Source organism: Enhydra lutris, unplaced genomic scaffold (assembly GCF_002288905.1).
Source record: "Enhydra lutris kenyoni isolate GAN:26980312 unplaced genomic scaffold, ASM228890v2 scaffoldscaffold14, whole genome shotgun sequence".
Lineage (NCBI taxonomy): Eukaryota > Metazoa > Chordata > Mammalia > Carnivora > Mustelidae > Enhydra > Enhydra lutris.
In genome coordinates, this window is record NW_019154098.1 from 44,693,235 (window position 1) to 44,707,100 (window position 13,866).

General features: G+C 41.3%; 1 protein-coding gene across 2 annotated transcripts in view; it reads left to right on the plus strand.

Moving 5' to 3' along the window:
- Positions 1-13,866, plus strand: part of LOC111146561 (RUNX1 translocation partner 1) — a 109,631-nt gene that overhangs the window by 63,943 nt on the left and 31,822 nt on the right. For both annotated transcript variants that reach the window (XM_022502151.1, XM_022502152.1), the window contains exons 5-6: positions 1,001-1,182; positions 12,024-12,274. In XM_022502151.1, coding sequence (XP_022357859.1) covers positions 1,001-1,182; positions 12,024-12,274 — 433 coding nt within the window. The remainder of the gene's footprint in view (positions 1-1,000; positions 1,183-12,023; positions 12,275-13,866) is intronic.

Genomic DNA, 13,866 nt, shown 5'->3' on the forward strand with positions numbered 1-13,866 from the left:
GCCCTCCCATACTGTCCTCTCTCTTCACCCTCCGCTCAAAAGGTAAAAAATAGAAAAGAGAAAACAGCAACAACCTAGATTTATAATGTCAGCGTAGGTTTACTTTTCAGAGTAAAATTCTAAGATTTTTATTTTAATGCTTTACTATGTGTGAAATTATCTCTTTCCTTTTTATTACTTTTGAGATTGCCGGAATTATCTACCAACAGGCATGTTCCGAGAGTCTTTTTTCAAAGTGCTAGGCTGGGTGTGCAGTGAGGACGATGGGTACATAGGTTTCTTCTGATGTTAAGGACTGCAGACCTTCCTCAGAATAAGGATTGGTACAAAGAAAGCAGATTGCCTTTGTAGTAGTATTTGCTGCTTTGTGCATGAATTCCAGCTGGGATATCTGACCGAACTCAGGCCATTACCTCAATGTTGTATAAATCTGATGATTATTAGAAACTGTCTTTATGTTCATCTCTATATTTTCTCCTTTGAAAAATTAATAGTTGACCAAAGATATTTCATGGGATTAACCTGTTTTGCCTGGGTAAGTCACTAGATAGTTTTGAATGTGGTAGGGAGCTCACCTTGAGGTTAATTGAACTGTGTACGTATTTCTCAGACCTTCCCTCTTCCTTCTGGACAGCAAAAGTTGCCCATGGGTGGAGTTGGAATCTGATGCCCTGAGTTTTTGATCCCATTATGTTTAAATATGAAGGGACTTTAAAAGTAACAAAGTGCCACTCCCATGATAGCGGGCACTGAGGCAAGATGGTTGAGGTGGCCCACAGAGGGCAGACACCTCACAGCTGGGGTAATCTAGGCGCAGGGCGAGGCAGACGCCGTAGCCCGGTCCTGGGGATTGTGCCTGGGACTCAGGCTTCTAGCATGCATTCGATGACATTCTCACTGAGCTGGGTCATGCGCTCTGCCAGTGTTTGAAAAGTGGACCGGGTCCACAGGTTTTCAGGAGCCTTCGGGTCCACCTCTCATTCCTGTCATGCCCCCACAGGCCAACTTGCCCCTGCTGCAGCGCGAGCTCCTCCACTGCGCAAGGCTGGCCAAACAGAACCCTGCCCAGTACCTCGCCCAGCATGAACAGCTGCTTCTGGACGCCAGCACCACCTCACCTGTTGACTCCTCAGAGCTGCTTCTCGATGTGAACGAAAACGGGAAGAGGCGAACTCCAGACAGGTGAGAGGGAGGAGGGCCCTGGACCCACCGTGGCCTTTTCCTCCCATCTGTGCTTCGAAGGCCTGTTGCTTTTGAAGTGCTGAGCAAGCCGCCCCAGAGGCCATCGGGTCGCTCACGCTGGCCTGGGAGGTCACCAAGCCCGTGTCAGTCAGGCTGTTGTGCAGGTTCATCTTGGCCGCCTTATTAGTAAAGGAAAAGGGGTGAATAACATTCGGATGGGCTCAGTGCCACCCATGGTTGTTAGAAACACAGTCAAGATGAAAATTCTCACTTATTACAGAATTCAACCCAACCACGTATTTTGCCCTTCCCATGTGAGGAAGTTCGCCCTTCCAAGTTTCCTCAGAACAGGACGATTTTGAAAGCTGGCCTTTGTGGGTTGCCCAGTGAACGCAGTGCAGTAGCTATTGAATTGGGGTTTAGAGGAGTTGAGAGAAAACTTCTGGGAAGCTAGACGAGCTGAGGGAAGGTTAGCGTTAAGGCAGAGAACTAGTAGATGGCACCTTTGTTGAACAATTTATCAGGCAATATTCATTCCAACAGGCACGCTGCTCTCAGAGCTGAGAATTCTGAGAATTGTAAAGGAAAGCCCCTTCTCCAACCCTACAAAGTAGCTGTTGAATAAGGTGTATTCTGTGAAATTTCCCATGTACCTATTAAAATAATTTTTTTGAGTGCCTCATCCTCATTTGCAAATATTTTCTAATATAAGAATATAAAGTCTCATGAGCGTCATATTTGTAAAAATCTTGCGTCATATTTGTAAAATATGGAACTGTATTGAAATGAAACCGTGTTCAGAAACGTGTTTGCCCTATGCTTTGTTTCCTTTCTCTACTTATCCACCCTGTGTCTGCATTTCATCAGGCATGAGTGAAACAGCCTTTGAGAGGTTAACATTCTGGCACAATCACATTCCAGATTCATGGGAGCTTATGATCCTTGGAGCTACTCAGAGACATCTATCTGTGACCGACTTAGCTACCCTTAAATGTATTAGCTGCTTTGCAAATCAGAATGTTATTAAAATCCAGCCAGTTTACATACAGTTATTACATAATCCTCTGTTAAGCAGTTTTTAATGCTATAGTCTCGGGCACTTTTTTCCTCTCAACATAGGACGACATTTTGATAGTTTAAAATCCAAAAGCAAAAGGTTAAACATTAGTTTACTTCTGACATGCTATAGACCTGCCTCCAAACATGACCTGCCAACAGGGCTGCTTTCTCGTTTTTGCAAACCATTTTTCCTTCGTCATATTTAAGCATTTAGTGCTTTAGCTTTGAAAAGCAACTGCTTAATCCAGGTGTCTGAGTGGCATATCCACGTGATACTGAACACCAAGAAGCGGCCTTAGGATAGATGATTCACACGTGCCTTCCTGTCTGCTGCTAACCCCTGTACCCTGCAGGAAATCCCGTACTGTGTGCACATATGGAGGTGTTGCAGCTCCGTTTTTCAAGAATAATGTAAAAGAATTAGAGACTGGATGGACAGTTGGGAAGAAAACATTTATTTGGGCAGAGGATGGGGTACCAGGAAAAGCTCTGGATAGCTGTGATAAATGTGAAGATAATCCTACAGGCAAAATTGGAAGTGTTCTAGAAACCCCAACTGCTCAGTAGCAGACCCAACAGTTCCATTCCCTTCTCTGTATCCCAGGCACTTCCCCGCTGATTTTCTTTCCCAGTGTTTTGTATTTGAAGGTGTTGCGCCTGTAGGCTTTGCTTGGACGATGCTGTGGCGAGCCCTGAGCAGCGTGCTAACGCTGATACGGAAACTTCGTGTATATTCCACAGATCATCAGCATTTTTGTTCTGGTGATCTGTAGCTGCGTGTGCATGCACATTTGCGTTTGATCAGGTGGAACTTTCTTAAAAGAGCCGCCAGTCTTGTTCTCCCTTCCTTTATCAGAGGCAGTTAGTTGCTGGAGGCCAAAATTCACACGGTTGCTCTTTGACTGGAACATTCTTTTTTCAAGTGGAACCCTGAAGTGTGTGTTTTAATGGAAGGATGGCAAATGGATTTCCTTAGAGTTAGGAGGACGGGTAATGAGAATATGTTGTGTAAATACATTTGTATCTTGTGGGAATATGATCAGAGCCAAGAAAATATGGGTCTCTGCAGTACTTTTTTGCATATATTTTCTGCATCTTGTTTGCATATGCATTTTCCTCTCCTCTGGTTATTTATCTGTATATCCAGATCTACTATATGAAATTTTATAGAGTATGGAGCTGTCTGACAGCAGAGCTTTTTTTGTTTTACTGAATGTTTTGTTGGTACATATGGTCTGACATGGATGAGCAGCCACGGTGAGATTTTGGAGTCTATTAAACTGGCTCATTAAAAAGATCAATCTGTTTCTGTAATAACACTGGGAACCATCAGTCACTAAAAGAGGGAAAAACTGACACCTGAGGAGAAAACACATTTTGGTAATTTGTTCATGACATGTCACGAACAAAAGAGCGCTCTATATTTTGTTTACAACTTTGGGGGCTTAAATTCTGTGACGATTGCAGATCTACCCTACAAAACAGTCATCATACGTTTTTGGGAGGGGTTGTGGCAAATTTAACTTCCTTCTCATCCTTAAATATGATTGCCACTGCTTATGTTCCTTCTTTTTTTAAACATTATTGTTATTTACAGAGAAATGAAGACTCTGAGGGAAATCTATGGAATCTCTTTTTTTTTTCCCCCTGTAAGAAAGAGTGAAATTTATTCCACTTTTCTTTTTAAAATATCTCCAGGGTGAGTTTCTGAAGAACTATACCAAATTTGTAGGTCTGTGGTAGAATACTGTAGAACCCAATTTAGAAAAAGACAATTTTGATTTTAAAATCATGCTATTTTTTCCTAAGATACTAAGGAAAGTAAATAGAAAATTCCGATTTCTACTCTTTGCTAATATTTAAGAGTTGATTGGTTATAGTAGACCTTGATTTTGTCATTCTGTGTTGGGAGAAGGTGACAAAGGGAATAGGAACCTTCCTGGTGCTGATTAAATGAAGTGACCGCTTTCAAAGATAAGACTAGAAGCTAAGAGCACTCTTTAAAACTTCTTGCCATGACAGTCGTGAAGACACTCACACTTTCACGTGGGGTGAGGAGGGAAGGAGCAATTAGAGAAGGCTGCATTCTTTAGAGACTACAAAATGCGTAAGAATCATGAAGGTGAAAACACTTGTGTTAATCATTGCTGTCTGTCTTTTCTAACAGCTTTGATCCTGCAGCTTTTTGTTATAATTCATCTTTAATATTATGTTTGCATCTGTTAATGCTGCTTTTCTGACTTAGAGAATCTTCCTTGTTTAAGAAATCAAACTGAATGATCTTTGGGTTTATATGGGTAACACTGTTTCTACCTCTACCCCTTACTGTTTCAAATGATCGATGTTAAATATTAATCCTCTTCTCATTTATCATCATTTTAATAGAACTATACTCTAAATCGTTCTCAGCTTAACACATCTAAACTTTATTATGTAGGCCACACAGTTGCATTAATATGTATTTCCTCCTCCCTCGAGAATTAAATACTATTTTCTGAAAAGACTTGTTTGACCTTTAGAATTCTGTAGCTCGTCAGCTGGGAGGGGATCTTACGGATCTACCAGGCCAGTGCTTTTAGAAATCATGGCCCAACAAACTTGCTTAAAGTCACGAAGCTTCTTAGGGGTAAAACCAGCATATTTACAGACCTGAAATCTTGCAGTTGCACAAAATATGTTTTAATGTGCAGTTTAAATAAGGAAAGCTCAACTAGAAACTAGAGGGTTTTTTTCCCCCTTACTTTCCCTCATTTATTTCTGCTGCATAATTGCTCAAGTGGGTAAATGCAATAGTATAATATTCTGGGGGTTTATAGATCTTTTTAATGACAGAGGATCCACAGTCAGCCAGGTTTCCTGGTTTAGTGAGTAAGTTAAAAAACATTGAAGGTTAGACGTTCAGAAAGCAGTCGTTTTGAAACTGTGTGGTTGAGTATTTAAGATTGGTCGTCACAGCACACAGCTGCTGAAACCTCTAGGCCCATTTTTCTGTTTCCGTAACATAAATGAGGTTTCAATATTTTTGTCTTTCTAAAAAGAAAAAGTAGATACACTTTACAACAAATTATGGGATTAATTGACTATGCCAATCAGAATTAAATTTGTACTGTCTACTGCATTCAGTTTTCTGTGACAAAATGTAGGGAATTTATGTTATACTCTTGTTTCGTTTTGCATCTTTTATGCAGTCTTTGGTTGCACAAAGTGAGTAATTATTCCTGTAGAAATGACTTTTTTTTAAAGTCAGATCAATCATGAAGTCTTCTAGTGAAATAGTATTCAGTTGCATTTACATGATCACACTTGCCTGGTTGTGGAGAACATTTTGGCCTCTCCACACCAACTTCCATGTGAACTTGGCTAGTCTTATTTCTTGCTGCTCCCTTAGGGTCTAGCCCCCTGCTGAATACTCTTCATGCTTTAGTTTGTTTTCTAACTGATGGTTTCTGCTCGATGCCTTGGTTCTTGTATGTCATCATTCTATTCATACTCTACAGGCTAACTCAGGCAGTATCGGCTATTTGAATGAAATCTTCCCAATCATAAATATTTAAAATAGTTACTATTTTACTGAGCACTTAAGATGTGCCAAGCCTCATGCTAAGTAACCAACATATTAATATATAGTAATTCCTCCCCCCCATCTGTGGGGCATACATTGGTTCCAGGACCCCCAGTGGGTGCCTAAAACCACGAATAGTACCAAACCTTATATATACTGTGTTTCCTCCTATATATACATACCTGTGATAAAGTTTAATTTATAAATTTATAAATTTATAATTTATAATTTAAAAAGGCATCATGTTCTTAACAACAAAAATAAAATAGAGCAGTTATAACAATGTTCTGTAAAAAAAAGTTAGGTCTCTCTCAAAGTACCTTCTTGTACTGTACTCACTTTTCTTGTGATGATGTGGGATGAAAAAATGCCTGAGTGATGAGACGAAGTGACATGAATGACGCTGGTGGTGTGATGTCATGTTAGGTTGCTTGCTGCTGGCCTGCAGACTATACGTGAGGAAGAGGATCATCTGCTCCTGGGCTGGGGTTGCCTAGGGAAGTGGAGCTGGGAACAGTGAAACCACAGATAAGGGGAGCCTGCTGTACACCTAGCGCTTTATTTTCTACCAGGTCTATTGTATAGAAGCAGTCTGGAGAATGTGTCTGAGGTCACGTGGCTTCTAAGAGGTGCATGGGTGCGATTCTGACCCCTCATTCTCTGACTCGAGTGTCCGTGATCTTATAATAATGACTCTTACACCACCAGCCGCTGAATGCCCCACCTTGAAAACAAACTGATTTGATTACCTTGTCGAATGCCAGATACGGGCTAGGCTCCTCATGCGGGTTTTTTCAGATCGTCCTTAGTAGCTCTGAGACAGTCATCATCCTTTGTGGATGAAAACACTGAGGCGCATAGCGGTTAAACTGTCTAAGTTCATACGGCCAGCAATTAGCAGTGCCAAAACGTGAAGCCAACTCCACAGTCCTGCTCTCTTGAGCTCCCATTGTGGAGTGATCTTTACTCCTTCTAATGTCCCGATCCACTTTTGTACTGTTTTTATGCAATGTGCCAAATTCCAGTCCTTTATGAATGTATAGAAACCTTACATCTCTAATTAAATTATGTTTATGGTGAAGATTTCTTGCCAGCACTCTTCCAAAAAGAATTTAAGTCTAGTACTAAATGATCTTACAGAGAGGGTTTTGGGGCATCGTGGATTGTATCTTGGGCATCTTTTATTCCCAGGAAAGTTTAGGGTGGTGTATTATACATACTGGGTGTCTGAACCAAAACAAAGCAAAACACCACACACACACACACACACACACACACACACACACACACACACAACAATGCCAACAATCCTACTTGAACAAATAAAGTTAAGCATTTAAGGCAGTCATTTTCAGTATTATACCAAATGGTCTCTCTCTCAAGAGTCTTGCTTGCTTGCTTTCTTGATGACTATCTTGCTTTCTATTGTTTTAAAAGATGTATCTCTGAAATACCCACAACAATGAAATTAGCCATGCGTGGCCCAGGAACAGAATGCCATGATTGGCTCACTGACCAGAAAAAACTGGAGGGTTCCAATTGGAATTTATAGATAACAGGTTAGAAAGGGAAAGCACAGTTGTAGATAGCAGGAGCAGGAGAATTGAGAACCTTGCAGTGGCCAGAAATTAGAAAATGCATGGGGACAGCCAGTAGCAAGTTGAGCAGGTGGCAAGCTTTGGGAGACATGGGAGGGAAGACTCAGACGGCTCTCTGAACCTGCCTGTTGTAATTCTTGAAGGCCTAGGTGTTGTGGCTGTGTGTGTGGAGTGGCAAACACCGCCTGCATCTTACTCGCACCTGAAGGGATTATTAGCATGTGCTGCATCAGCCATGGAGGGATTGAAGGCATTTCTTTCCATATGGCCCAGCGATGATGGTCCCGTGTCATTCAGCTCTCTGTTCTTCCCCGTCTACATATTCCACTTCCTCCAGGGAGAGAGCAAAAACAGTGAAACCACTCTGGGGTGTTATGACGAATTAGGTTCGAATTTCATTTGAAGGAGGCGGGGTAATTTGTAATACGTTTAATTTCAGATGCCTTACTCAACATCAATGGAAAGGTGGCATGTTAAATTTTTATCTAAACTTCCCTGGTTCCTAATGATTCCTGAAGAGACCTTTTGCTGACAAAAGAATGTCAAGAATGATTTTACCTCCCCCCTTTGATTCAGTGTCCAGTTAGTCTGTGGAAACCTCAACAAATCACATGTGTTAGAAAAGGGAAGGAAGATGTGCTTAATATCAAATCATTAATGTCTTTGGGCTTTTTAAACATCAAGCTACTACATTAAAATAAGATTTAAATCTAGACTTCTAAAGTACAAGAATAAATATATGTGTCTTTTTATTGTGAGAGTCTGCTGGCAACTTAGCCCTGGCTTTGACTGAGACACTGGTCGAGAGGACAGGGGCGTGAACAGGCCAAGATGGGCTAAGGGCGCTGTGCTACAGATGCTTAAGGGACCCTTGGCAGGACTTGATTCAGAAAAGAAAGTTGTAGCATAGCCTCCATTATTGAGGAGCTGGGGGTGCGGGGAAACAGCCTGAAGTGGGATAAAATATAACTTAGGTTGTCTCTAAAGTTTTGTTGTGTTTGTTTTAACGTTTATTATTTCCCATTCATCCCATTTTACTGGGCAGGAAACTGAAGCCAGAGGTTAACCTTCCCGAGGTCACACAGCTGAGTCCTGAGTGGCCCTTTATTATTAGGGCCTTCAGATTCCTGAGAAGTGATTGGGATCTAAATGTTTATGTGGTTGGGTTATGTTCAAGAAAATTTCTCTTGGTAGGGAGAGAGAATATTCTCAGGCTGATTTAAAAAACAAACAAAATGCCTTCCAGAAATCTCTGAGACATGACGGACTTCCCACTAGAATTTGAGTTATTTCAAGAGTATGCTGGTACGGGACAATGAAAAGTGACGGGACAATTTGTTCGTTCAGCCCGATACACTTTGAAAGGGCAACATTAAAAGAGCTAATTTAGAATTTGTTCAAGTAAATGAGGTGTAGATAGTGTTGGCATTTTTTAAGAAGAAGACAGACAAATAGCAATTAAGATGTTTTAGTTACCTTTCTGGACATAACTCCTTTAAATAGGGTTGGCCCTATAACCAGACATGGGTGATTTGTAGAAGCACCAAGAAGACCTTTTATAGCTTTGTTTCTATGAGCCGTGAGTGTTTTAATGCTTTGCTGTTAAAATATAACTACCTTTGTGAGGCGTTGAGCTTTATTGTTTCGATAGCTAGCAGAGTGATAGGACAGCAGGGTCCTGATAGAAATGATAGGACCCACTCAGGACCTCGCCCTGCTTGGGGATATTACTGTCCTTGTTTTAGGGGGAAAGAACCTCTTATTTCATAATAATGGGTCATTGAAGTAATAACACTGATCAGACAGCTGATATGAGGGTGAAGGTAAATAACATATATCCAGCCACTTTGAAAATTATAAGAATTCTTCCAATGTTGTATGTTGCTGTTATTGAACAAAGAGAGGCAAAACCTGTAAGTCAAGGTGGTTTGACAGCTGGATCAGAGATGTTTGCATATTTAGAAATGCAACAGGGGCTGCTATAAGATATTTAGAGGATATTTTCTATTTTTGCGCACACACACACACACACACACACACACACACACTACAAATAATTGTTCAAAGCAAAGAACAGAGACGTTCTCTGTTGGCTAAAGTGGTTGACTTTGACAGAGTTTGGCCAGCGAAGCATTCGGCCTGTGTGTTTCGATTATAACCATGATGTCCTAACTAGGCCATTTGGATGTAAATACAGAATAATTCAATCGCAGAGTTTTCAAACTAGGAGGGACCTCAGCAATCATCTAGTCCAGTGGTTTTCAAACTTGATTTTAGCAACAGATCTGGTCCTTTAAAGTGAAACCTTAGGTCGAACCCCAACTTGCAAAACAGAAAATTCAGTGGGTTCCTCTTGTCCTTCAAGTCTTCAATGTTTGGGGGAAAAAATTCTTTATTGCCTGCAGAATCCTGTAAAAGCACTTCAGGTGGCCCAGTTTGAAAACCACTGATCTAGTCCAACCCTTTCATTTTACAGATGAGCACACTGAGGTCCAGAGAGGTTAAGTGGCTTGCCCAAGGTCACACAGCTAGTCGTGGAAGAGCCAGGACTAGATCTCAGGTCTCTTGATTCCCAGTCCAGTGCTCTTTCCACTACACCACCCTGCCGGTAAGGTAGGTGCTGTGTCAGCATTATGTTCATAGCTACTAATAGTCTTCAGTATTTATCAACTGATTTATGCTGGTGATGTGCATTGAATGTTGAGATGTTTTATTCAGAAATATATAGGATATAAAAATAAAGATTAGAATGTCAAATTTACTCTTAGAAGATAAATTGGTGGCTAGATTGTTCCCTTTCACTTTTAAAAATTATTTTCAACAGTGTATTCAGGTAGTGTCTGAGGTGTATTGGGCATTTCATCTGATATCAGTGATCAAGATGTATGGAGCCTGTATGTATCAGACACCTACATGGATGGAAGCAGCATTGACTTCTGGCTGCTAGTCTCGCGGGGACCATGCCCTGCTGCCATTTCCAGCGTTGGTTCAGTTCCTGTCACTAGAACTGTGCCTCTCTCTTCAGCAGGTAGTGGCTATAGATTATTTCACATTCAACTCTGCAGAGCTTCTCTTTGTTCTTTGTGTGCTTGGGCCTTCTGTCTCTACGTCCTCTATTCTTCTCCATGTGGTGTGTATACATTGTCACTGGGGCTCTACCCTAAAGGGACATATGGGGTGGTTCATGGCAAAGTCTTAATGCTCTAATCTCTATATCTCTGTTGAGTTAGTTTCCATGCAGATGCCTCTGGCGTTTATCAGAGAGCATATCCTAGACTCTACCTAAAAAACTAGGAAAAGTGTCTTAAAAGGCCTCTATGCTATTGTTACCAACTTAAAATCAAAAAGGCATGTGAAAGTCTGTAGCGACTGTGACTTGGTAGAATTTCTCATGGAGACATACCCTGGGAAAGTAGATATTATCACCGGTCTAAGGTTAGAGTGCTGGTCTTGCGAGGAGAGCCAAATACAAAGGGAATAGTGTAGGAGCTGTGATTTCGGTCAAAGTTGGGATGTGATTGGTTCCTATTTTACTGAATATATTGAGTTAGTTTCTAAGAAATAGAGATATATCCAGCGCCCAAATACTTCTTTAGCCCCATTTCTGTGTGAGAATCTAGGAGCAGTGATTAGTTATGAGGGCCTCATTCATACACCATATTCCTTCTGAAAGTTTAAAGCTCTGTGGATCCCATCATGAAATGCAGTCAGGGTGTGCCCATCCTGCCCAGAGACCTGAGGACAGGTCACAGAGGCTCCCTGGGCAAGCATTCTCCACTTTAAGGGGGCTCACTTCCAGGTAGCTCTTAATGACTGCTGGGGAAGGCAGTTTCCGGGTCCCAGACATTGCGTTGCTTCCTTGCGTTAGCTCAGTGTGATCAGCCCTTTCCATAGAACTTTCTGTGATGATGGAAATGCACCGTATATGTGCAGTCCAATGCCATAGCCACAGGTTGTGATGGTGAGTACCTGAGATGTGGCTACTGCCCATGAAGAATCGAGTTTAAACTGAATTTACATTAGCTTCCATTTAAATTTAAATGGCCACATGTAGCTATTGTATGGGACCACACAGCTAGCTCTTAGATGTTCTCCAACATGAAAATCAGATGCTGGGTTGGATAAATGGAATAGGAATTCCTTCAGAATTCATCAAGAGAGGGATGCCATACCAGCCACTTTGATGAATCTTTACCAAACACCATTCAGTTTTAGGATAATTTGTTTGAAATCAAGTACTTGTTTTTTTGTTTTTTTTTTTTATTGTTTTGTTTTGTTTTTTAATAAATATGCTAGCTAGGGAGGGAGATTAAGTAAGATTACTCTTAAGTAATAAAGTATGAGTACTCTTAGTTGTGACCTCACCACACATGCGAGCTACAACCAGAAAGATATCTGCCAGCTTGGTGAGGCATGAACCCATTTTCTCATGTGTGCGGTCTTGCGATGACTTAGGCCTCAGCACAGGTTCCAGTGAATTCCCACAGGTCTTCTGGGAAGCCAAGTTTAGAAAGTTTCTGGCCAATAAATAAATACTCTGTTTATATTGTAAGTTCAAATGTGAGTGTCTGAACTATGCTGGCTTCTGAATAACATGATGAAACTTTTTCTTCCCCTTTTAGAACCAAAGAAAATGGCTTTGACAGAGAGCCTTTGCACTCAGAACATCCAAGCAAGCGACCATGCACTATTAGCCCAGGCCAGCGGTACAGTCCAAATAACGGCTTATCCTACCAGCCCAATGGCCTGCCTCACCCCACCCCACCTCCACCTCAGCATTACCGTTTGGATGATATGGCCATTGCCCACCACTACAGGGACTCCTATCGACACCCCAGCCACAGGGACCTCAGGGACAGAAACAGACCTATGGGTAAGCCTGAAGAATCTGTTCACTTCTTATGGCATTGGATGCTTGAAGACTCCCGTCATTACTTCTCAACTGAACTTGAGGCTTGAAATCTGTGATAGGGGTAAAAATTCTCTTCTCTCTCTTTATGTTGTCTCCTTTATGAGAACAGTTGGTTAGTATGAGTATGTTTTTTAACAGCTGTGCTTTCTCTCTCTTAATTACTTATGGTCTTTATGACAGCAGCCTAATTTTTTTTTTTTTTTGAAAGGGGCACCTAAATTAATATAAAGTCCTCAACAAATGCAAAGTGAATTTTTAGGTTTGGTTTTTTTTTTTTTTTTTTTTTTTTAACATTAGAGATTTCATATGCAGCCTCTCTGCCACAAACATTTTTTAAAATGTTAAGATGTTCCTTTTCTTTCATTGTACTTTTATTTCAGACAGTCTTAGGGTTCAGTTTGATTTTTCCAGTCTTCATGGTACTCTGTATTTGAAAAATATGAGAGGCATGATGTCTCTGGCTTAAATCAACAGATGTTCTTTAAGGAATGGTTTGGTACTTTCTTCACCTGCAATTGACAGTGATTAAATTTAGTATTTACAGTTTTGTGTCATAGATCAAAGTGCCAAAGAAAGAATGAGTTTAGGTAAACATGTGATCCATTTGCCTGTGTTCATTCCTTCTTTACATAAAACTATTGAAGAGGGAAGCACTTAGGAGACATGGCCTTATAAAGAACAAGTGTCTGCCATGCAAAATAAGAGGGAGAGTGAACAAGGTAAGATTGGATACCCTGAGATCAGGGGTGGAGGGGAGAGCATCAGAGCACTGTTCCAGGCTCTTGTAATTCTTGATTTTAGCAACTCGAGCTATTCATAAACTGAGAGCAACCATCAGTCCTTTCTTCTTTCTCCATCTCCTGTGTCCACTCCACTTACCAGCAGGACTTCATTAGTCAGCTAATTGCTGCTGAACTTGCCTGGCTGGTAGAGTTGGTGGGCAGGGTGGTGGAAAGAGCAGGGAAGAAAGTCTAAGCGGAAAAAGAGAACACAGGGCTGGGGATGCAGAACTCTGGGAACAGCACTGCTCGAATAGCAGGCACGGTGTTTTTAGCCAGAGATAGAGGTAGTGTGATGAGTAGAAGTTTACATAAGCTTTCTCTATAGTTGCTAGTGAACAGGGCTGCTGTATTTGGATCTTTTTGCCTTTTTTCCATGTAACCCTCCAAATGTTCAGAAAGTAGGAAAGGAGGCTCAGGGTGAGGGGAGGGGCCTTGATTGAGGCCCTGGTTGTAAGACAGTCAAAAAGTAGTTCTTCCCACAACAGCCTTTGCGACATTTCTATATTGTGTCGGACAAATGGCTAAGCATATAATTCGTGCTTTCTTAATAACTAGTCTGTCTAATGTTCTCCCAGGTACTATTTCTGAAGAGCTCTAAAAAGTGGTTATGTCATTTCTCAGCCTGGATCAATATTTTGGCGCCCCCACCCCCAAATCAAATGTGGTAACAACCTCGTTCTAAGTAAAGGGCTTGCCATTTTTTTATGACGTTAGGCTCCCCAAACCATGATTGCTCATTTTCCAAATAGAAGTGGACTCACCAGGTCATTG